The 25,258-nt window shown below is 51.4% G+C and overlaps 2 protein-coding genes across 2 annotated transcripts; both read left to right on the top strand.

The window, feature by feature from the left end:
- The first annotated feature begins 3,147 nt into the window (after positions 1-3,147).
- LOC132328155 (endosome-associated-trafficking regulator 1-like) lies at positions 3,148-4,435 on the top strand. Its single transcript, XM_059847915.1, is given in 3 exon segments — positions 3,148-3,761; positions 3,972-4,245; positions 4,247-4,435. Coding segments are annotated over 3 exon segments (1,077 nt in total).
- Positions 4,436-8,242: 3,807 nt separating this feature from the next.
- On the top strand, positions 8,243-9,532 carry KCNJ4 (potassium inwardly rectifying channel subfamily J member 4). Its single transcript, XM_059847872.1, has one exon. The coding sequence runs from the start codon at positions 8,258-8,260 to the stop codon at positions 9,530-9,532; it is 1,275 nt and encodes a 424-aa protein (XP_059703855.1). The 5' UTR covers positions 8,243-8,257.
- The last annotated feature ends 15,726 nt before the right edge of the window (positions 9,533-25,258 follow it).

The following is a 25,258-nucleotide window of genomic DNA, read 5'->3' as shown; positions in this document are numbered from 1 at the left end:
AACTCTCCTGCACGGTGACTGTGCCTTCGCGTGTGCCCGTACAGCGCCTGGCAGCCTGCCCTGCCGGCACGGAGCAGCGAGAGCTCGGCCGCTGGCTCTTGTGGCAGGACAGCCCCCCACGGCACAGAGCTGCCCGGTGGGCCCCAGCATGAACCCTGGGAATATTCGTGAGGAATAGGAGAAGAGATGGAGTCACAAAGCGGATGGAGAGGACACACTGAACGCTGCGGGTCTGCAAGGCTCTGCAAGAGGGCAGAGAGGTCCCTCCTCAGCTGCGGGTGTTTCCGCCCTGACCCCCCAAGAGGCGAGAAGTTCGTCTGCCGTGCTGTCACCGTGCCGAGCTGGCAGGCTTGGCTGTGGATGCTGCTCCCGGGCCAGCCGGCAGCAGGGACAAAGGCACGAAACGGAGCGCAACCAGCGGCTGCGGTATTGACCACAGACAGGAGAGAAGCATTTGCCAGACAACTCCAGATAAAGCAAAGACTAAGAGTGTAAAAATACCCTGGGATTTTTCCATCGTTGTCGCTCACAGTGTATGTCCCAGAGCACCAGATATGGTTGTTATAAAAAGAGAAGTGGGGGAGTGCTTTAGCGTGGACTTTTCTGTTCTGTTTCATGAGACTCTTCCATTGCAAATTTAAGGAAGGATTGACAATATATGATCTACTCTGGCAGGGCTGGAGAAAGACTGGGACGAGCAAGGCACTGCACTGTGTACAGGGGATGGAGCAATGGAGGTATTGCCCCGGCACCAAGCACATTGACCTCGTTATCCTGCAGATCCTGCAGAAAGGGACAGCAGCAGTGCAGCCCCACGTGCCTGCTCAGGGCCAGAGCAGAACTGGGGTGGCAGCGTGGGCTGGTGTGATGGCTTGTGCTGCTGGAGCACGGTGTCACACGGGAAGGAGGAGATGACTGCAGCACCACGGTGGTGTCCCTGGCATTGCTCAATCTAAGACACAGGAGGGGTTGGGAAAGAGGGAAAGGTACCACATGCTTTGGGGCTGGAGGCAGCTGCTGGCCCTTGGAGACCCACCTGGCTGGCTGTTTCAATGCTGCAAGGCAGTGGCTATGACATCTACTGGCTGCAGCAGCTTTCAAAATTGCTGGGGGGCTTCTGCAGGCCATAAACTCAGGGGTGTTCATGTACACCCAGGACAGGAGGGAGGAGAGGTTTCTGTCCAGGCTGCAGCCTCCAGCCTAGCATCTCTCCTTGCTGCACCCCCCAGCTTGGTTTCATACCACTCCATATGAGTTGCCACTGACTCTGCAGCTTCCTCCTTCACATGTGGGTCTCAGGAGGCAGAGCAAGCTCCAAGAAATGCCCTCAGGCATGCTCTGGATTCTCGTGTGTCTGTCCTCAGCCATGCTTTCCTCCCCCTTGTCCATGTGACAGGCAGCTGCCTGTTCAGGATATGAATATAATCTCCTTCTGCTGGAGACACCTCTGAGCCTTCTCCTTTCATTCCATTTGTGTTTCCAAGTTGCAATGGGACCTTTTCACAGCCATTTGAACTACGTTTGCATAGGGTTTGGGCTCCTGGTAAGCCCCCAGGCCTTGCCAAGCTGGTGGCATTGATTTTGCCAGCAGGGATGTGAGTGGTGGTCCTGGCCCACCAGCTGCTGAGGAGGGACAGTGACCCAAAGTGGCAGCAGTCCCCAGCCCAGGCGTTTCTTGCCTGCCTGTCTGTCCTTCCCATGGCGGCACCACGCGCTGTGGGGGTGTGTTGGGGTGGAAGTGGGAAACATGTTTATTTTTGTTCGTCTCCTGGCTCGTGCCACTCTGAGTTTGTGGCACTGGGTATTACTAACACTTCCCTGTGCCAGCTGGCAGCAGGGATGAATCAGATTGGCAGCACCACAGTGTGGACCCCCCACTGGCCGCTCAGCTTACAGCGATGCCTGTGGCCAAAGTGCTGGTGATGTCTTCTGCCCCTGACCAGGGTGAGCCCCAACCAAGTGCCAGTGGCTTGGCCTTGCTGGTGGAGATGTCTCAGTACCCTGCGGGACAGGGCTGTCCCCTCTGAGCCGTGCTCTCTGCCCGGGCTGGACTGTCCCTGTCCCTCCTTTATGCTGGAGGTCTCCAGTGGCTTCATGAGCTGCTCGCTGGCAGCATCCCCAAGCTGGGGTCAGCTCTACACCAGGAGGACAGCTTATCCTCATGCTGCCAAAAACACCTTTTGCAGCTGTTGTGCTTTAACCCCAGCAGGTAACTACCACTCAGCCCCTCTCTCCCTCTCACTGCCCCCAGCCACAGTGGGAAGGGGAATTGAAAATAAAAGGTAAGCTTTGTGGGTTGAAATAAGAACAATTTAATAATTGAAACAAAATATAACAATAATAAATATGTTATTGATATTAATATTATTATCAACAATAATAATAACAACAGTAATAGTAATAATAAGCACAGAGAGAGACAATAACAGGACCCAAGAGAAACAAGTGATGCACAACCCCATTACTCACCACCCAGTGACTGATGCCCAGCATGTCCCCAGGCATTCATCAGCCCCTTCCCGTTAAATCCTCCAGTTATATTCTGGGCATGATGTTCTCTGGTATGGAATATCCCTTTAGCTAGTTTGGACCAGCTGTTCTGGCCATGCTCCCTCCTGGATTCCTGTGCAGCTCCTCAGTAGCAGAACATGAGCAACAGAAAAGTCCTTGTCTTGGAGTAAGCTATTACTTAACAAGAGCTCTGTCAAGTCTGTGTTATCAGCATTATTCTCACACTAAATCCAACACTGTGCTGGCTACTATGAAGAAAATTAACACAGTCCTAGACAGAATCAGGACAGCAGTTGATTGCTTCCTCCCTCTCCCCTGCTTCTGACAACTCAGCACACATGGAACTTGATGACATCACAGACCTTAGAATGTTGGTGGTTCCAGGTGTCCCCAGAGCCAAGATTGCAGAGGTTTGTGGCTCTCTTCTCCCTCCTGAACATCCTGGTGTTCTGAACAGAGGGATTTTGGTGGCCACAACAAGCCTTGCTGAAGCTGCAGAAGGTGGCACACTGCTTGTCAGTGTCAACAGCCTGCATGGCCTGCGCTCCAGGAACACAATTTGGATTCTCCTGCTTACTGCAGCTGAGAGCATCCTGAAAAATGTCACAGCCATTTCGCATCTTTGGGCTAATGATGATGGTCTACCCAGAATCTCAAGGCTTGCAAGGTGATGATGACAATAATGGTGGTGATGATGACAGTGAAGAATCAGGGAACTGCCATTCTGACGTTCCTTCGCCCTTGTGCAAGAGCAGCCACAGCACAGATGAAAATAAGACAGTGGATCTGGGAGAACCCACACTTTTCCCAACTCCTGGGGACTCTTACATGGTGAAAGATAAACAAGTGGGGTTGGCCAAGCATGTGCTGGAGCTTGAGGAGGGAGATCAGGAGTTTCAGGAACCATTTTACAAAGACATGAGAATGTCTGACAGCTTGGATGGAAATGAGCAGCCCAGCCTGACCTACCACCTTCCTGGGCATCGGAGGTTGCCTGCCCCCCAAAACGCTGGTACAGCACCAAGTGGCTTCCGTGGCTCTTTCCAGCACAGCTCACGCCAGCACCTGGGGACAGAGGTTGCTGCCACACAGGCCCATGCCAGTGAACACTATGTGGGACACCCAGAGAACACCACGGGAGTGGATCCACACGTGCTGCGCGAGGAGGACGGCGAGGACAGTGAGGACAGAGAGTCCCTGTCGCTGCAGCCAGCCTACGACTCGCTGTGGCAGGAGAACAGCATGCTCAGGTCAGAGAACGAGATGGTCAGGAATGCGAACATCGTGCTCGCAGCGGAGAATTTCACACTCAGGCAGACGTTCAAAGAGCTCAGGAAGGACAGGGCTGTGTTCATGGGGGAAGATGTCGTGCTCAGGGAGGAATACGACGTGCTCAGGGAACAGTATGACAGGCTCGGGGGTGAGAATGCTGCACTCAGGAAGGACAATGCCATGGTCAGGAGAATGTTTCAGACCTTCCAGAACAACTTGAAGAGACAGGTGTGTATGGTGGCGAGCCTGCAGGATCAGCTGAAGTCCAGTTGGGCTGAGCGAGAGAGGGAAGTCCAAGAGCTCCAGTCCTTAGTCCAGGAGACTGAATGTCATCTTCAGATAATGACCCAGCGGGCTCTGAATGCTGAAACAAACATGGAGAGGCTGAAGCAGAAGATCTTTATTCTGCAAGGACAGCTGGAGAGATGCAAGCTGGAGAATGAAAACCTGAGAACAGATTGGGCTGGAAGCAGTGAAGCACAACTTAGACTTCACCAGGCAAAACCTCCACGAGCTCCAAATGGGCAAAGATGCCACCCTCAGGCAGTTCCTGCCTCAGAAATGCTGCCCATTGTTACTGAGGTCCTTGAATCCACCAGAAAAATTCTCAAATTTTAAGCAGAGAAAGATCTATGAGTGCAGTTCTGTGTGAGTTCCATGGATCCCTGCACGGTCTGAGGCCATCGTTCTCCCACTTGTAACCATTTACTGCAAATAAAAGCATTTACTTTCTCACTCTCAAATGTGTGTGCTCAGACTGGTGGCCTTCATCCTTTGTGGAAATACTTTTCTTGTGATTAGGTACCAGTCGCAGGTAGTGATGTGACTTTAGCTGCTGACACTCTGTTCGGGCACTGTGGAGCCAGCAGCAAAGGCTGCCCAGGCTCTGAGCTGCACGGTCCAGCCATGGTGGACTCTGGAAGAGGCTCTGCCACAGCTCCGGCTGATATGAGCTTCCACGTGGGAGCCAGGAAGAAGCACAGCACCACAGGATGCAGTGCTCTTACACAGTGCGCTCATCCCATCCCATAGCTGTACCAGCCTGAACTGGAGATGAACAAAGCCCTTGTATTTCATCTTCTTCCTTTGCCTTTTTTTTTGGGAAGGGGGGAAAGGTGAGGAGCAGAGATCCAGGTGTTGCTGCACACGGTTTCACAAAACACCTTAGGTCCTCCTCCCTTTCTTTTGAAGCTGGCTGCTGCCTGGGCCAGAAATCCAAAATCTCTAGAAATGGTCCAACTGTTTCTGCAGCTGAAGAAAGAGAGTTGTTAGTTGTAGAAACTTTCAGGAAATTGTGAATTACTCATATGTGTGAGCTGTGACAGGGCCTTCCCTGTGTTATTGGGGTCAATGCAGGATAAGGATGAGCTTGGCATATCCAGGCTGGCTGAGAATGATGCCAGTTGAAGAGGATGCCTTTCCTCTCCTGGCTGGGGCTGGCACAGAAGGTTGTACCTAAACTGCCCACCTTTGCCACCTCCCAAAGTCATGTGGGACCCTGCTGTCTGAACTCAACATGCAATGGCTGTGGTCAGCTTTATCCCAGCAAGACCATCTGTGGGTCTGAAGTGACCTCTCTTCACCACATCAAATTTCTGATTAACTTAGGTTACCAGCCCCCGGGCCTGCTATAGGTTTACCCATCTGCACAGCAAAGATTCCTGGCCAAACCAACTTTATGAAGACTTGGATGTTGTAGGGCAGTGAGGTGGTGGGAGCTGGCAGAATTCAATGTCAAAGTGCTTTTTTCTGATGGGGAGTTTTGGGCAACTGTTCACTTTTGTATCTGTATGGTGAGTTGTGGATTACAAGGTTGTTTTCTTCTCTTGGTCTCATAACACCCATGGTATGAACACCCATGTTTGCATTGCTGCAGAGTTTTAACTGCCTCAGTTACTGAGTAGTCTTCACCGCCTCAGAGGTGATGTCTGGAGCTCCCTTCTTGCTGCTTTCCAGTGTCTGCTCCTAACTGGGGAAAGCTGGTGGGCACCTCTGGCCATGTGCAGCCCCATTCTGGGGCACTAATAATGGGACAAGGATGGTTCTCACCAGCTTTTCCATCCTAGGCAACACAATTTGCTGTTCCTCTCTTCTGTCTGCGCACAACCACTTGTAAGCTGCTCTAAGCCTTACATTTGATCCCAAAATCCTTGTATTTTTCCCATATCTGGCAACCAGTGGCTGTTCATTGGTGAGGCTGGGAGGAAATAGATTAGCTGGCTCTGTCTGCATCCACACTCAGCACTGGTTGCTGTAATCCAAAGGCTACAGTGCAGGATTAGCATGGGTGTACAAAGCCTTTCCTAATCTGTGAGTCATTACCCCCTCAGTGCATTTCCCTTCCCAGCAGCTCTGGGCAGGTGGAATAGGTTGGCTCTTGAGTCTTTGGCTTCCCCATCCTTCCATTCTGGGAGGACTGTGTTGGGACATCTGCTGGACATCCTCCCAGGACCCTGCTGCTGAGCTGCTCCTTGGATGCTGTACACAGGGAATGACACAAGGTTTGTTTCCTCTAATTGGCTTCTCTTTGGCTACCCCTGAGCCTTTCTTTTCCATCAGGTCTTTTGGGCTCTACCCATTGCTTTCCTTCTTTTATTTGAAATAGGGTGTTCTGCACTCCCTGGAAAAAAAACCTCAGGGTTAGGCTGTGCTGACGGGGATCCCTGAGGGCTGCTATGGATTCCTGTGCTTTGTTAGTCCTTGTGTGAGAGGTATTTAGCCTGGCTGAGCTCTCTCCCTGGTGTAAGCTCTGATATTAATATAATGCTCAGGGCAAGGGCCCTGTGAGCGGCTCAGCTGCTGTGCCCTTGGTCTGGAGAGCGGTGACCGCCAGCCCTGCTCCTCTGCTGGGGAGCGCGGGGTCTGCAGGCCATGCACCCAGACTGCACCCATCAGCTCCTCACCTGCCTGAGCCAGGCTGCAGCAGGTGCCACAAGGACACCTTCCAACTCACCCTGAGCCAAAGGCTGGGAGCCCTTTGGCTGCCACTCCGATGGCTGCTGCCAGGGGGGATCTGGTCTGACCAGGTTTTGCTTTGTCCTTCTCTGCCAGGTGGGTGCCCAGGAACAATCGCAATGGCAGCACTGGTCCCAGCTCGCCAGAGGTGAAACCTGGAGCTGCCCAGTCTCACGTGAGTGCTGCTGCATGAGCTCCCACGCCCTGGCAGCTCCCACGGCCCCCTGACACCTGATGACTGAGCGAGCCATGGGCAGTGTCCGAGTCAATCGGTGAGTAACCCTCCTCTCGAGACCTGCTGCTGTCCTGAGTGACCCAGTCCTCCTCATCTGGCCCTCAGACCCTAAATTCAGATTGCCTTTTGATATATTCTTCTCAAATTACCTGTCAGCAGCTTTCCTGCTCCAAGGAATGACTCCTCTCTCCTCCTCCAACCCAAAACATGCCATATGTAGCGGTAGCGCTTGGAGGAATACTGTGGAGGAGCAGCAAAGCACTGCATGGTGCTGGACCAGAAATTACAGATTCCAGCAGCACTGCAGAAGCCACATGTTCCCAGGAATCACAACTCCAGTGCTGTCCTTGCCGTGAGGTGGAGGCCCATTCTGCTGACATGTCAACACCACAGGGTGGGAGGGAGAGACTCCCAGGGTCCTGTGAGGCTGCAGCTGGTCAGGCATGAGGGCAGAGCTGGCTTTGTGCTTTGGAGCACTCTCTTGGTTTCCTTGGTGGTCAGAGCACCATCTACCATCACATCTTTCAGGAGTATCTGCAAGTCACAGGATCACATGAGGGGCAGTGTCAGAGCTGGCTGTGAGGGAGGGGAGCTAGAGGGGGAAAGGTCTCCCAGAAAGTGTGTGTGAAGCTTCTGCCAAGGAAACTGCCAGTGCTTTGGCTGTTGATTTCCAAATTACACCTTTGGCTTTGGATAAGGGATGCTGGAAGACACACATGTTGCTGTGGCAACAGAATTGTCCTGAGGCAGGAAGTGTATAAACATTGTCACCACATACCATGAAATCAGTGAGCAGAGCACAGGAGAAAATAGAAACTCACAGCCTTGTATTATATGAGGGCCAAAACGTGGTCAGGCTGTGGGTGCTTGCTCCCAGGCTTCCTGACTGTCCCAGCAGCTGTCAGGTTTCAAAGCCTTGTATCCCTCCTCACCATAAAGGCTGGAAGGTACCACAGAGCTACAAGATGCTGCTGCTTTGCTGTCCAAAGTCAGGACTTTGCTAGATGAACCTCCAGGCAGCAACACCCAGCGAACATTGCAGCTGGTGTCCACCAGCTTGGTCAGGTTGGGACCACGGTGCAATAATCACTGACACGTGCTCTTGTGAGATCCAACAGGGTGGTACTGCTCCCCTGTGAACCACCCACGTCTCCTCCCCGTGCTGTCTTGGCGGTTGCTGCTACCCTTCACGTATTCCTGATGGAAGTGCCTGTTTCTTCTGTTCCCAGGTACAGCATCGTCTCCACTGAGGAGGATGGACACAAGGTCTCTACGCTGGGCAGCATGAACGGGCACAGCCGGAACGGGAAGGGCCATGCTCCCCGGCGGAAGCACCGCAACCGTTTTGTGAAGAAGAACGGCCAGTGCAACGTTTACTTTGCCAACCTGAGCAACAAATCTCAGCGCTACATGGCCGACATCTTCACCACCTGTGTGGACACGCGCTGGCGGTACATGCTGATGATCTTCTCCGCCGCCTTCCTGGTCTCCTGGCTCTTCTTCGGCTTCCTCTTCTGGTGCATTGCCTTCTTCCATGGTGACCTCAATGCACCGGCAGCGGCAGGTAGTCCCTCTCTCCTGAAGCCCTGCATCATGCATGTGAACAGCTTCCTGGGGGCTTTTCTTTTCTCGGTGGAGACACAGACAACCATCGGGTACGGCTTCCGCTGCGTGACTGAGGAGTGCCCGCTGGCTATCATGGCAGTTGTGGTGCAGTCCATCGTGGGCTGCGTGATTGACTCCTTCATGATTGGCACCATTATGGCCAAGATGGCAAGGCCCAAGAAGCGGGCCCAGACCCTCCTCTTCAGCCATCATGCCGTCATCTCTGTGCGGGATGGCAAACTCTGTCTCATGTGGAGGGTGGGCAACTTGAGGAGGAGTCACATCGTGGAGGCCCATGTCCGAGCCCAGCTCATCAAGCCCTACATGACGGAGGAAGGGGAATACCTCCCCCTGGACCAGCGGGACCTAAATGTGGGCTACGATGTGGGTCTGGATCGTATATTTTTGGTCTCACCCATTATTATCGTTCATGAGATTGATGAGGAGAGCCCCCTCTATGGAATTGGCAAGGAAGAGCTGGAGACTGAGAATTTTGAGATTGTGGTTATTCTGGAGGGGATGGTGGAAGCCACAGCCATGACCACACAAGCACGAAGCTCTTACCTTGCTAGTGAAATCCTTTGGGGTCATCGCTTTGAACCAGTTGTGTTTGAGGAGAAGAACCACTACAAAGTGGATTACTCGCGCTTTCACAAGACATACGAGGTAGCTGGCACACCTTGCTGCTCAGCTCGGGAGTTGCAAGAAAGCAAGATGACCATCCTACCTTCTCCACCACCTCCCAGTGCCTTCTGCTACGAGAATGAGCTGGCACTTGTCAGTCAAGATGAAGATGAAGATGATGATGAAGTGGGTGTAGTGTTAGGGGGCAACACCAAGGAGGAGGGAGGTATCATCCAGATGATGGATTTTGGAAGCCACCTGGACCTGGAGCGGCTCCAGGCAACTCTGCCTCTAGATACAATCTCATACCGCAGGGAGTCAGCCATCTAACTCCTCCAGCCTCCCCATTACGCACCCATTTCCCACAGTCTCCTCTCTTCCATACCCATACACTGGATAAGTCCCTTCACCACCAAATAATGCCTCCCATGATTGCCTCTCAACCCTCAAATACACCAAGGCCTGGAGCTGCTCAGATACACTCCCTTTCTCATGAGGTCGTAATACCTGGGAGAGGAGTGAGGATACACTGCTCTCTCTGGGTATGTAGCTTGGGCTAGAACCCCTTTCCTGCCCAGAGACAGGAGGGCAGCAGGCCTGGTTTCTTGTCTCTGGAGAGGTCACAGGAGTCCCTGCCTTCAGTGGACAGACTGGGACTCACAGCAAGTGTTTCTGCTGCTGAGGCAGCAGCAGACTTTCTGTCACCTCTCACTGTGGGTAGGCCCCATGGCTGTCAAGGGTCATCGCCGTCACCGGGAGAGGAGCGACACCTAAGCACTGACCAGATGAGGATAGAAGGGAAAGTTTGGGACTCTTGGAGGGAGTGGGGAAGGATCTCAAGGGAGGAGTTTACTTGCATGTTTGTTGCTTGTTGCACATGATTCTGTATATAAAAGAGAAGGAGAACTGAAATCAATACTCTTCCACGGCAAATGCCAAGCTAGGAGACAAGGACATTCTACATAGGCTGCTCTGCACTCTCCTTGGCTTTTGGTGTCTGTCACCTCCAGAAGCAGCTCGGCTCCATGGACTCAGATCCAGTTCTCCCAATCCTCTTGAAAAACATGTCCTGGTCCTCTCCTGAGATACTGGCAGAGGAGGCAGGGCCCTGTGCTTACCACACTCAGACTGCTCCCTGGCACAGCACAGCCGGTATGACAGACAGGTGACCTGACTGGACAGCAGATCCTCTACTTGCTCCTTTTGCCTCCTCCATTCTTCTCCCTGATGCCATCAGCTGTAAAACAGAATTTGTAACTATTTATTTTTAATAAAGTCTAATATCCCAAGGGGAGGTTTGGAAGCAAAGGACAGACTCCAAGGCTGTAGCCTGGTATAGAGAGTGATGAGGGTGATTAGGGCTGGTGTTTGCTATTTGTATGGCATTGGACCCTGGAAGCTCCACCACGAGGGCTCTCTTTTTCTGGGCCTCTCTGGTAAAGACCTATAAGAAAAGGTTCAGAGAATTTGCTCAGGGAAAAGGTCTTACAAATGTGTGTATGAAGGGAATAATCTGCATTAAAATTACCAGTAGGATGGGTCAAGAAATACTGTTTGCTTTGGAGATGGCGAGAGTTTTCCCCAAGGAAGAGTTACAGATGTGAAGAGATATAGATATGAAGAGGCAGAGATGTGCAAGGCATTGCTCTAGATTCAAAAACCCCATGAAAAAACCCAAAGCGCCTCTTTGTGCTAGATGCAAGTGAAGGGAGAATGAGGGAGGACATCAACCAAAGCTAGACCTGTAAGATCACTTTGTTGTCATTTCATGAAAGAGGTGAAAACATGATAAGCATTTTCCTTCAGGAGCAGCAGAATCACCCCTTCAAAACTGCAGATCATATGAGGACAGAAAAACTAACAGGGAGCTTAGGAAGCCGCTCTGGGCACCCAGTAGCTGTGCTGTGGTGGGGAATAGCTGAAGAAGCTATGTCCCACCTAATCCCTGATCTACAAAGCAGAAAAAAACATCTCATTATCAACTTGGAATTGGTTCAAGAAGCAAAAGGAAGAGGGGAAGAAGCAGAAGGGAAAGGAAAGAAATAGCAGGACTGAGAGGAAGAAACAGACACAGTGGGCAGATGGTGAAGAAGGAAGGGGAAAAGAGGAAGAGAAAGTGAGGTTGTATAGAAGTGCATTTGAGAAAGAGCACAAATAGACTCACAAGATGTGTCTAGGCCCAGACATGGTCATTTCTCATCTTAGGAAGTAGGTTTTGTGGGGGAACAGCTGTCCTGCCTGGGTGTGCTCCATTCACTGGAATAATTCCATTCCCAGAATAAATCCATTCCCCAACACCCTCTGGGCCCAGCCATGGAGCCAGTTTCCTACCCAATGAACGGCACACCCATTCCATTTCCCCGGGCAGCCAATTTCTCCGGGACAAATGCTTTGGGAGACAGTGTCAAAGGCTTTTGAAGTACAGGTAGACATCATCCACAGCCTTGCCCTCATCCACTAAGCAGGGTCCTTTGTCAAAAGAGATCAGGCTGGTCAAGCAGGACCTGACTTTCCCAAACCCAGGCTGTCTGGGCCTGATTCCCAAGTTCTGCCACTTGTTCTGTATGATGGCAAGGTGTAATGTCGCATGACCTTTCCTGGCACTGAGGTCAGGTTGATGGACCTGTAGTTCTCAGATCCTCCTTCCAGCCCTTTTTGTAGATGGGTATCACACTGGCTAACCTCCAGTCACCTGGGACTTCTCTGGCTAGCCAGGACTGCTGCTAAATGATGGAAAGTGGCTTGGCAAGCTCTCCTGCCAGTTTTCTCAGTGCCTTTGGGTGGATCCCATCCAGCCCTGCAGACTTGGGAGTGTCTAAGTGGTGTAGGAGGTCACTGAGCATTCCCTCCTGCATTATGGGGCTTCATTGTGTTCCCTGTCCTTATCTTCCAACTCAGGGCACTGAGTACCCTTTCACAGTGAGACCAGGGCACTGGTCTCACTGTGAAAGACTGAGGCAAAGAAGGCATTAAGCACCTCAGCCTCTACCTCGCTGCTGTAGAGATCCTCGGGTCTAGAGCCCATCTGCCAGAGCAGTTTTTCTCAGAGCCTTCACTGAAAGGATAGATTCACTGGATTTTGAGTGGCCCCCATCCCTCCTGGTTGTGCTGGTGCTGAGGCAGAGCTGCCTCTTCTCAGAGCTCCAATGCTACCCACTTGGGAACTGGGGTGCCTCTCTCAGCACTAAATTCAAGAGTTTGATGGTTTAGGAAGTGAAGTCACCCCCTCCTTTCATTATTTACTTATTTTCCCCTGGGGTAATAAGCAGGGGCTGGTATTGACCTGGCTTTTAATACAGCTTTCAGAGTCGTGTGCCTGCCACTGGCCATGGAAACAAACTAATGGACCGAGAGAGAAGGACTTTGCGTGCGAGGACACGGGCATTCAGGACACAGGCTGGGGTGGTGGCCTCCAGGAGAGGGGGAACCCTCATGGCTGGGCCCCCCCTCACTGATGTACAGAGTCCTTTGGAGGTGGGTGGTAGTGCTTGGTGGGGGTGAAGTGTCTCCTTGGCTCTTGGGAGACCCACCCATCACCAAAGAGCGAGTGTGCAGAGATGCCAGGCAGGGGTGGTGCACCAGGACCATGGGCATGCACAGCTGGAGTGGTTGGGGCAGCACACAGGTCAGCACTGCCACCCCTCCCTTTACCTGGGGGCCTCTTGTGGGAAAAATGGGACAAGATTGCAATCAATCTGAGGGAACAAACGTCATTCAGCCATACTGGCTCCAGCTCCCTCCATATGTCTGAACCTGCTGGATGTGTTCATGTCATGTTTGGCATCATGGTGGAGAAGACAGTGGGGCATTGAAGAATACCCAGCTAAACCCCTGCTGTTCATAATAAAATTGCAAGAAAGCTTTCAGTGCTGTCAAATCATTAGAGAGGGGGAGAGAGAAGGTGGTTGAGGGGAGGGGGCAGAGGGAAGGAGAGGAACAGCCAGTGCAGGAAAACAGAGGTGGTGAGCAAGTTTCTGCCTATCAGACACTCCTCGTGCAGCTGTGCTGCTGGTGCCACACACAGCTCCTCCAACAACATGATGCAGCCACTGCAGAGTCAGTTCCTGCAAGCTACACATGTGCCCACAGGGTTTGCTGGTACACAGCAGCAGGACATCCTTCTGCACAGGTGCTTCTGCACCTGCTCACTGGAATCCCAGAGGACTCGTGCCCAAGTACACACTGCAGACACCTACATGTGCATGCCACACATGGGGCATAGTCCATCCTACACCACAACTTCATCCCATAAACACCCAAGCACATTCACAAAAATGCGACACAGCAGCAAGTGTCTCAACAAGTGCCTCTCTGGCTGTGTGCTGGGAACTCTTTTATGCAGCCTGTGAAAAGCCACCAGGAGAATCCATCCTGGAAAACTGATTGCTACACAGAAGGCTTGACATTTTTAAGGATTCTGCAAATCGGCTGTCCAGGCCATTATGTGTTTCATAACTGTAAACACATCAGGTATTTTACCTTTTCCACACAGTGTGTGGAGCATCAGGTAGGTGATACCTCCTTACACTGTGCTCCCCAGAGAAGATTCCTTTAATGCATGAGAGGGCATGATGTCCCTGGGGTCCTTCCCTCCTCCAGGATCTGATGGAGGGACTGCTTCCCTAAGACCTGCCTCTAATCACGAGGGACTGGCAGCTTGCTTTTCAGGAGGAAGACATTGCTTCTTTGTTCATTCAACCACAATCTATATTTCTTTCCTGTCTTACATCTGAACATCTTACTTGGCTCATTATTGAAAGCTACTCAAATAACAGAAAGATAATGGGGAGAGGAAGGACTTTTTCTCTATGAATAAGATCCAGGCACTGGTTCAGATCCTCTACCCCATGACGACTAACCACACTCTTGTCACTCTTGCCAGCTCTCAAATGAATGTTGTTGTTTGAAATGACACTTGAGAAACTTGTTCATGTTTTATTTTTGGTGACACTTTTGGACAACCCTTTTGAAAAGAAATCATCTTTGGCACCTTTTAACTCACACAAAATTTGCTCAGCAAAACATTTTGATACACACTGCAACTAAAAATATTTTTAAGAAACACAACAATAATCTCAATTGAGGAGAAAATAGGTCTGGATTTCCATGATTAGGAAATGGTGCTGGAATTGCCTGTGCTTCTGAACAAACATGTTAGGTTTCAAACAGCTTGGGTTTGTCCAAGTTTTGCCCAGGACTGGATAGGGCACATGGCACTGCCACAGCAGCTGTGCACAGGCTCATGACCTCCACAAGAATGCCTCCTCTGTGTTCTTTGAGCTTTAACAGCTCTTCTTTGCTTTTGCAAGAGGGCCTCTTGCAGCTTTTGGACCAACAATACTAAGTGGCCACAGTTTTGAGGGTCACAAAAAAAAAGAGAAGGAAAAAAAGAAAAGAAGAAAATTTAAAAAATAAAGGAAAAAAGTCTTATGTTCCCAGGCCATTAAGGGCTTGCCCCCGCGAAGTCAATGGGACTTTGGCATTGCTCGTGGTAAGAGCAGAGCTGGGCCCTAATGGAGCATCACTATTGGAAAAGCCCGCAGGGCCCGGCCCTGCGCTAAATCCGCAAAGCTGGGATGGGCTGCTGCTGCATGCGCAGGAGGGAGAGAGGAGGGAATGCAGCGTGCTGGGATGCTGAAAACGTGGGGTGGTGTCGGGCAGCTGGGCAGCCTCGCTGGGGCAGACAGAGGGGCACAGCCGAGGGATGGGAGGCAGGGGAGGCAGTCTGTGCTCCCAGCTGCCTGCGGCACGGGACCCCGCGGCCGGCCGGGATGTCACAGCGGCAGGAGCTGAGATGGCAGCGGCTCTCGGAAGGGCTGCACGGGCTTCTCCTCCTGCCATGCTCCGCAAGGTGGGGGTCCCGCCCTTGGCAGCCCCGGTCGCTGCCGCCGGCAGGACAGCGCAGGGAGGCCGAGCGGCGCGGCGAGGCGCGGAAAGCCCGGCTATTGCCGGCCTCAGAGCACCATCTAGAGATGAAAGCAAGGCTGGCAGCCCCGCGGGTCCCAGCCTCACCGAATCACAGAATCTCTTAGGCTGGAGAAGACCTCTGAGGTCACCGAGAGCAGCCCTTAACCCAGCACTACCACGTCCACTACTAAACCGCATCCCTACGCGCCATATCTACACATCCTCTAAACACTTCTGGAGGCGGTGACCTCTCCACTTCCCTGAAAAGCCTGCTCCAGTGCTTGACAGCACTTTCAGTGAAAAAAAATTCCTAATATCCAATATTTCCTGGAGCAGCTTGATGCCATTTCCTCTTGTCCTATTGCTTATTATTTGGGAGAAAAGGCCAACTCTCCTTGCTACAACCTCTCTTCAGGTAACTGTGGAGAGTGAAAAGGTCACTCCAGAGCCTCCTTTTCTCCAGGCTAAGCAACCCTGACTCCCTCAGATGCTCCCCATAAGACTTGTGCCCATCCCCACAGATCCCAGCATCCTTGCAGCTCCTGACTCCCCAGGCTCACCCAGCGCTGCTTCTGGCCCCAGTGCTGCTGAGACACTGTGGGGCTGGGCTGGGACTGAGGCCGACTCTCCAGGCAGTGCCATGGAGCACAGGTGGGGTTTGGGGGAGGAAATGTTTGATCTGGAGTGAAAGCAGGCTCTGAGAGAGCCAGCACTCATGCCCAATGCTGCAGTAAAGGTCAGCCCTCCTGACAACCAGGCCATGGCTTTCACAGACCGGACACTGCAGATTTGTCCCCAACAAGAAATCAAAGTGGTAGCACATATCTGAACTGTTTTCAGAGTCAAAGCCATGCCAGCTCTGGGAAGTTAGGCTGAGATGACCTATGCTCAGAGTCAGATCCTTCTGGTTGCTACCTTGCTGTCCACTTGTCCTTCAGTTGTTTCTCAGCTCTGCCTGGTTGCATGTGCTCAATGTACAAAATTTGCTCCCTTTTTCCTCTGTTTTTCAGTCCCTTAATGGGACATGTCAAGCCTGCCTCTCCCATGCCACAGGCAGGAGGGCAGCCTGCTCTGATGGTGGGACAGGGGCAGTGAAGCTGCATGGCAGACATGTCCTTGTCAGCACCAGGGCTGTCAGGAAGGGGGCTTGCAAAGCCTGAGAGCTCTTCAGGCAACAATCATTTTGAATTCCCTTGGGACAATAGATAATGACAGCCTGGCTTGCAAACTGTAAGGAGACTCTGGCCTTGGGCTTCCTCCAGGTCCCAAGGAAAGCGACACCAGCAAAGCAGTCAATGGGCTGCCAGTATAATGCTTACCTTTGACCATGGCCCCTCCAGAGGGGAGCACTTAATGGGGTAATGCCTCTGCTTCCTGGGCAGCCTGGGCATGTGGACCCAAGTGACTCACTGTCCATGTCAGGTCAGCCTGGGAAGAGGTAAAGAGGAGCAATGTGACTCCACTGCCCTGATGTCTGGGAAGAAACTCAGGATGGACACAAACACTATCCTGAAATAGTCTGTGTGACACAAGATATTTGAGCTTTAAAAGTTTTTTTGGTCTCTGAAATTAGCCAGATTATTTTGGTGCTGGCCCCAGATTTGAAATAGCAAGTCTTGAAACCTGGGACTGGGCAATATTTGGGTCCCTGGCTGTAGTGCATTGATAGAGTTGTTTGAATGTCCCAGTGGTACAGTCACTGAGAGAGTCAGCTGAGGGCCTGTGGAGCACACAGCCTTGTTACAGAAGCTGTGTATGAGCAAGAGAATAAGGATCTTGAAATTGCTTCTGACAGGTGATTAGGAACTCACCCCTGTGTGTCTACCAGGGGCCTGGCACAGGCCTGCACACCACTTCTGGGGTGCTGAAGAGAGGAAGAAGCTGATTCAGGAACTCCAGAGAAGACATGAATGTGTTTATAACATGACCTGCAGTCTCCAAACGCTTCTCTCAGGGATAAGACAATGAATCAGTAGGAGAGTGGGTGTGAGCACATGACAGGCAATGCAGACCTATAGCAGAACACTTGGTACCACACAGAATGATTTGACTAAATGTAAGCAGAGTGGAGCCATCATTTAGCTCCAGGCTGCTGGGTTACACCATGTGCCTTTTGTTTTCTGGGATACAGTGTCGTGCTCACTAGCAATGAGGCTGCCTTGAATAGAGAAACTTATATGACCCCTCCAGTGTTGTGTGAGGCTGTAGGAATAGCAGGGAAGAGCTGCAGTGTAAACCAGCTCTGGAGCAGAGAGCTCCAGGCATGGGGTGACTGGCTGCAGGGTGGCAGGGATAAATAACAGGGTGACCTGGAGTGTCCAAGGAGCCAGCAGTGAGTGCCAGTGGGTGCCTGTGGGACAGAGAAGTGTGAGATCAGTGGAGGAAGCAAGTCAGGGTGAGAGCAGCTGGCTGAAGGTGCTTCAGAGGAGGTACAAGGTGTGTTGGTAGAGCTGCACTGGCCAGATGGAGCTCCATGTTCCCTGCTGCTCTGTTTGAGACAGCTCTCCTGCAGCAGTCAGATGGTCTCATGAGCTCAAAATGTGTTGTCAACTGTTAGAATGTAAGAGCCATTTGTGAAAACGTGGGATTCTCTGACTCCTTGTAAATATTTGATGATTTGCCCCATGGAGAAGCCTCCAGAGTTCTCACGTCCTCCATGGCTCCGTTTTGCTTGTTGCTGCAGTCACAAGAAAGGGACGGCTTCTGTTCTCAGAGAGAAAGCGAGCACAGGGGGACAGAGGCAGCTGACAGCAATGCAAAGTGACTTTCCCAAGATCATGAAGCAGTCAGTGGCCAAAGGACAAGTTTAACCTTCCACTGTGGGTTTAACCTGTCACCTCCCTGTACAGCTAAAGAAGAACATTTCAAGCGGTAAATGAACCAGGAGCAGTTCCTAGACTGTCTCTGCCTATCCTGCATCCACAGCTGCAGCAAAGTTGTTGCCAGGACATTGCACTATCCTAGGTACACACACAACACCCATCACCTTTGTACCAGTGCCTGCAATTCCAAGCAGTAGCTCTCACAGACCAGGTGCTGTGCATATTCCCATCTCAGACACCCCTGGCCTCTAGACATCCAGATGTAGGAACTGGGAGCTGTTGGGTCTTAGAGCTTCTCCAAAATAGCCTACATGCAGCCTTACAGGTACTAATCATCACCTTCTGGAAGTGAATAGGAGGCCATGGGAGGCTCAAATGAGCAAGTCTTGCAGTCCCTGATGAGCAACAGCACGATCTGAGGCAGAAATAAAAACACACAACCTCAGTCCCCACAGAGAATGAGTCCCAGCTGCCTCTCATCCTTCGCTGTGTGGGACGGGTGGTGAGATGGCCTTTTGTTGATCGGTATCCCGTGCCTGCTGTTCAGCTGGCAAGGACAGACTGTCCCTTCCAGACAAACCCCTTGCATAAGAATTAAAGAGGAGCTGGGCTGAGATGCTGAACTAATCCACCAGGGCATGTCGGGAAGACGCATTTTAAGCTATTCTCCCTGCCCTCCCGCCTTGCAGTGCATTGTGTATAGCTCCTGTCCCTCCCACAGCAGTGCGTGAATTATTCTGACTGGGCCAGCTGCTTTCATAACCGCCTGCGTCCTGTCCCGTCCCCGCAGCCCCGGAGCCCGCCGGGGAGACGCTCATACATGGGAGGCTTTTTAAGCACGGCCGGTTTGTGCTGCTGTGAACAGCGAGCCCACGCAGACACCGCTGCCTGCTGCCCGCAGCGCCTGCTGCGTGTGCTGCACACGCATTTCACCACTGCGGCTACGTGCTCGCTCCCCTGGCACACACACACACACACACACACTCACACACACACACAGTCCCACCTCAGGGACACCACCGGCTCCTTGCCAGCTCACCTTGCTCCTGTGAGGCTCAGTGAGCTCCCTGGGGTGCACAAAACTGCCACAGTTGTCGCAGGCCCTGCTGTGCTCCTCACCCACTGTCCATCCCATCTGTGGGATACCTTGTCTCCCTTGAGCCGCACCCTTCCCATGGGATTCAGGCTTGCAGCAGCCACGGACACACATGTGTGTATCACAGACACACCTGGCACTCGCCAGACACACGCTACACACAAATGGGGCCCTGGGCATCAGAGCACTGAAGGATAATTTGGTTTGAAAGAGACCCCAGGACAGCTCTAGTCTGACTTCCTGCTCAAAGCAGGGTCAGAAAAGAGGTCAAATAAGGTTGCTTGGAGTTTTATTTGATCTTATAAACTACTAGGATGGAGACTGTACAGCCTCTCTGGGCAACTTTTTCCCACACTTGACTGCCTTTGAGGACAGAAAGGTCTTCTTTGTATTCAAGCTGGACCTCTCTTCTTTAAACTTGTGTTCCTTGTCTCTCATCCTCCCACCAAGCACCACTGTGAAGAGCTTGGCTCTGTATTTTACCAAGACTCACAAGTCCTTTCCCACACAGCTGTTGTGAATCTATCAGGTCCCCAGCCCACATTGTTGCCAGAGCCTCTTCCTTGCCAGGTTCAAGGCTGTGCATTTGCCCTTGCTGAACTCCCAGGCTTCCTGCAGGCCCATCCCTCCAGCCTGCCCATGGCCCTCTGGCGTCCCCTCAGGCATGTTGACTTGTTTCCCCTCCAACTAAGTGTCTCCTGATGTGCACCCCATCACTTTCTCCAGGTCATCAATGACCATGTTGAACAGGAGAGGTCCCAGGACAGCCCCCTGAGGTGTCCCACTTGGAACCAGCCTCTAGGTAGAGTACAACCCATTAACAATTAACTGATTCCTGTGCCTGACTAGACAAATATTTTTGTGTCCATCTGCTTTTCCACCTATTGAGACATCACCACCTTTACTTGGATATCAGAACATTGGGAGACAGTGTTGAAAGCCCGTCTGAACTGGAAATAAATTATTTCTACTACTCTCTCCTGACCCATAAGACCAGTCTTTTTATCAAAGAAGGTGATTGGGTTGTCCAGGCAGACATGGTGCCTCCCCTGTGGCCCTTCATATTGCCCAGACTGCTGGGCCAGGTTCTCCCCCCACCGTGTAGGCACTCAGCTGCCTTGGTGCCCAGAGAGCACCCAACATGCAGGAGAGCAGGATGAAGTTACACATCTTCACGTAAGATCCTGCTGATTCAGTCCTGAGTCCAGCTCCTCCCAAGGAACCTTGGCCCCGTCTTGTGTTTCTCTGATACATCTGCCCTGGCCTGACACAGCTCTGAGAGTGCACCTAAATATTCCTGTTTGTTAATTTCTTTTCCCTATTAGATCCACCTTTTTTTTTTTTTTCACCAAAGCAAGCCAGCAGGGGTGTAATAAAGAGAGCCAGTTGCAAACTGACAGAGGCTGGGAATAGCACGAGGATAAAAAAAGCAAGGCTATATGGAAAAAAGCAATAAATGCACTTAATTACAGGTGTGGCCAGGAACAGCTCCTATTATTAAGGTTGCCAGCACTTCCCCTCTCAAGACCCTGTTTTCACTTGCTTATAACTTTGTCAAAGTTTTACCACTGGTGCAGAAATTTTCCATAGAAAGTGATTGTCTCAGCTGGAACTGGGCACATTTATTTAGTTCTTTTTGAAAATGTGGACCCACCACTAGTTTTCTTGGGCTAGACTATGTATATATATGGCCCAGGGGACAAAAACTGGAACTTATGGGCTTTCAGACAAGGGCTTGGCCTTGGGCAGGACATCGGTTTTTGTGTCATAGAGGCTGTGTTTTGCCAGCTCCATGAAACACGACTATTCTCCCCCACCAGCACAGACAAATTACACGGTTTTGTTAAACATGGAAAGAAGACTTGTCACAGCTTCACAGCTACAAGCTTTTCAACCTTTGCTAACCTGCCCAACCCTTTTGGTTTCTGAGGGTGTCATGACAGCACATGGGCTTTCCCAGGGTGGAGCACTGCAGGGGGAAACTGGGAGGGCTCTCCCTTCTAGAGCTGCTTTTATGTGTCATGCACTCTTTGCATCTCTCAATGCTTTCCCTTTCCCTGTGCTCCTAGCCACCTCTCTTTTGCCTTCTGGTGGATAAAAGTCTCTGATTTGAATACAGAAAAATGGAACTCAAGGGAGAGAACCAAAAATCTGGGGAACAGCAAACGAAACTGGGAGGCAAATGAGACCATGAGCTGCGGGGAGATGCTGGGTCGTTTGGGAAAGGGGCTATTGCCATATTACAGCCATACCAGCTTGTGTTTCTCGGACTGGAGACTTCTCCACTGTTCAAACAAGGGTCTTTTCCCAAGTCTTCCTCCCAACCCTTATTGTTGCTGTGCTATTACCCCAAATGCCACCCAACAGCACATGTGACCTCTTGTTAGTCCTGCTCCTTGTTGAGGACAACAGGCAATTGCTGCTCGCTGTTCTATCAGAATACACATTTCTCACTACTGAGAAATGTCAGCACCAAGGCTGGCTGTACAGCTGCCCTTCAATGTCCTCGTGCGTATGAATTACAGTCAAGTCTTTAATTATGTGGCCACAGATTTATTTTCCACAGGACACCTGCAGCACACAGGTTAGATGGTGTTCTGGATGAGTCTGGGCTGTGTCATGAAGAAGGCTCTTTGCAGGGACTCAGCATCATCTCTTCTTTCTGTTATTGTGTTGTTTTGTTTTGGTTGATTTTTTTTTTTCCAAAAGTGTGAAGAGAAAAGAGTGACTCATTGCTGAAGCAGTTGTGTGCTGGCCTGGATCCTTGCCCTTGCTGCGGATTTCCTACCTGATGCTGAGCGAGTCACTCACAGCAATCTTTTCAGAGGTAGCTATTAGCTATGTTTAATTTATTTTGGCATTTTGCTTTGTTTTTAGCCTTGTGCCATCCTGGGATCCTGATGTCTCATTTGCAGGAGTATTTATTGCTCCCTGCTGCATGTGAAGGGGGACATGCACCTGACTCTAGAAAATGCTTTAAACTGCAGAGCGCTCTGGTAAAGTGCTCAGATCAGCATCCCCACCTTGCAGGCTGCATTTGACCTTCCCTCCAGGAATGCTGGATCTTCTCTAAAATGCTGCTGTATTGCTCAGTATGAGTATTGAAAAGGCAAATCTATTATTTGTAAAGTACTGAGAAACTAGGTGTATGCTGTGTAAAAGAGACCCTATGAACATCGATCATTGTTTTTGGAGTGGGGGCTGCACGCTCTGAATGAGCTGTGAGTCAGTGCTTTGAAGAACTCTGGCAGCCCTGTTGGACGTGCCAAGCCACAGGTACCTTCCTCCTCAGGTACCTTTGCTCTTGAATTGCAGGTGGCAATGTGTTTGTTCTCACTTCTCATCTCTTACTTTCACTGGCCTTGGAGAAGTAGAACCTCAGCACAGTGTCAAAGTTTTGTCTGCTCTTTTTCTAATTGCTCACACTTCCCTAGCACATGCGAGTGTCTCTGTGGCAAACCGATCTTGGTCTTCAAAGCAGTTTGTCCTTCTCCAGAGAGTGGGTGAAATGGGATTCTGCTTTTTGTTGATCAGGCAGAGCTGCCAAATGTGACCTGGCAGTTCTCTGAGGTCTGCTAGGTCACTGGAGCTCAGCCTTCCCGTGAGTTTTACTAGGTGCTATGAATATCATATACTCTGACTCTGGAAGTCCACCCACCCAGGCATGATACTGTGAATAAACAGCACAAATCTAGCCCTTCTTTTCTTTTCCTACCTGAGGAATGACATGATGGGCAGTGGAGTGTAAAATAAAAATGAAGCCACGGGGGCTAGCTTCTTAGCCGGATAGCTGGTCCCTCGTAGGGTAAGCGCCCCAGGCAAGCAGTCTCAAGGCCGGATACCTCAGCCCTCTGGAGGCTGGGGTGCCCTAGGCCAGACTGCGGCACAGCCGTGACCCCTAGCAAGCTTAGTGATTGTCAGCTCTTAGTGAAAATCAGCTCTTTTATGATTTCAGCTCTTAGCTTGCTCGTAGGGGCTGTGGCTGGCTGTGACTTCTGGAAGACAGACGAAAAGAGAGAGGAGAAGGTGGCCAAGGGTTCCACAATGGTTTATTCTGAGGGTCTCACGAAGGGTCTTGAAGCTGCTCTTCAAAAGAAATGGGCCAAGACAGCCTCTTTTATAGGGTTAGGGAGGATTGAAAACTGACCAATTGTAAGGGTTAGGGAAACTAGCCTGTGGGGTCACAGAGAGATAAGCAGGCCTGGAGGACCAGAGTGAGGACTCCTGGTTCAATTCCTATGACCCAGCAAATACCTATCTCTAAACATCCCTCCACAGAGCCGTAGCCGGCCCTGCACCTGCTACAGTGGAGAGGCTGGCTGGGTGCCCAGTGAGGTGTAGCCCCCTTGGACACACCTGCCCACAAGATTCTGCTCAAGACACGTTGCTGTGGGTTCCCCCTACAGCGCTGCAATGAGGGCACTGGGAACAGCCCAAGGACCCTTGCCTGTGACTAGGACAGCAGCCAAACATAGCCCATCCTCTGCTTGCCTGCCTTCAGCAGCAGCACACCCTGCAGCATCTAGGGGTGCCCTGACCACGTCTGAATCCTGTGAAAGGTAGACATGAGGTGTCCCAGGTGCAGGGCCCCAGCTGCTGAGCTGAGGGGCTTGGACTCCCTTCCATGCTCTTGCACCCAAAGACCCCTTCCAAGCAAACCAGCCAGACAGGACAAGGTGAGGCCTCCTGGGGCCTCATCTGGGAATGTTGTTTTGAATGTGTGAGCTGAGTCTCACCACTGGGTCTGGGGGGTTAGACAGCTTTCAAGGTGCTGTTGTCCGAACAGAGTCCTTGTGTACCTTGGTCGGTGCCCAATACAGTGCTAACCTGAGGGGGTGCTCCTCTTTGGAGAGGTGCACAGAGGAAAAAAGGTGCTGCAGCTACCCACCACTTTGATCACGGGGAGGAAAGGAGAGGGCCCAGCAGAGTTTGTGAGCATGGATTCTGCTTGTCCCTCAAATTTATTCCCTCCCCAACTCAACCCCAGCTGGCCTCTCTTTAGTTGGGATCCTGCTGCTTGTGCCATATATAACAACTTCCTTTTTCAGACACTGGGGCAGAAGTTACTGGTTGCACTGCTGGAGCATTGACATCCCTGATGGAGTCAGGGTCCCTGCAGTACTGGCTGCTACATGCATTGCCAAAATCAGCAGCCCCTGGCCCAGGCTCCCTAATGAAAATTACTCCATGAGAAGAGGTGTAACTAGGCAATGCCTGGAGAGAGGTGGGTGTTAATAGATCACATGGCTAGCCAGCAATAAAATCTTGATTACAATTCAATTAAGGGAATGTTTCTAATTAAAGAGTTCTTATTTTAAGCTGTCAATGATTAAAATAAAGGTAGCTGAAGTGTCCGTACACACTCCAGTTTCATCCCCAAGGGCTGCATCTACGTTGGGAATTTCTTCAAATTCCCTTCCACTGCCTCAGTCAGCAACAGGGGGAGAATTGGTATGGCCGCTGTCCTCCCAGACCTTGCACTGCTGGCCAAGTAGTGTCACCCCCACTCTGCTCCCACAAGGCATGCTGAGAGCTGCTTCTCCTGGACGCTGATTCAGATCCATCCTTCCCAGCTCTGTATCAGAGCCCACCTCTCTCAGTGCCTATATCAGCCTGCCACTTGCAGCAAAGTCACGAGCAGTGCTGGGCTTTGGCAAATCCCTTCTCTACTGATGTGCACCCACCCAGGGAAAGAGAGCAACCCTTGGCTGGATCCAGCAGTGGCTGCATACTATTACCTGCCTTCCCATCTGCTCACTGTTACATAAGCTGTGAAAAAACAGAGGCTCAATGGAGCATGTGTAAGGAAATGTCATTACTACGAAAAACTCAACAAAATTTTAAATCCTCCAAGAGCTGGCAAACTTCTATAACAAAGCAGGCCCAGCATGGGAGAGGGAAGCAGTACTGGCTCCCAAAGACTTGCATAAAGTGGAACAATTCCCAGGTCTCAGTGGACTGTCAAGTCAGCACAGGCACTGGCTGGCAGTGGCACTCAGAAGGCTGTAGCCCCCCATCTCAGTACCATTTGGAGCAACAACTGCTCTCTGCAGCACACCGTGCCAGCACGGCTGCAGCTCAGGCCTCTTGGTGCCGACAGCCTGCGCTTACATCGTGTATTTGGAAGGTACGTCAGGGGCCTGGCTTAGAAGCACCTAAGGGCTCTTCTGGTGTGGGGGCTCCTGAGCTCTTCCCCATCACACTTATCTCCAGCTGCAGGAACTGGGACTC

Source organism: Haemorhous mexicanus, chromosome 5, assembly GCF_027477595.1.
Source record: "Haemorhous mexicanus isolate bHaeMex1 chromosome 5, bHaeMex1.pri, whole genome shotgun sequence".
Lineage (NCBI taxonomy): Eukaryota > Metazoa > Chordata > Aves > Passeriformes > Fringillidae > Haemorhous > Haemorhous mexicanus.
This window is presented reverse-complemented; position numbering and strand designations above follow the sequence as displayed.

Coding starts and splice junctions, on each gene's coding strand:
- KCNJ4 (XM_059847872.1), top strand. CDS start 8,258: ATGAACGGGCACAGCCGGAACGGGAAGGGCCATGCTCCCCGGCGGAAG.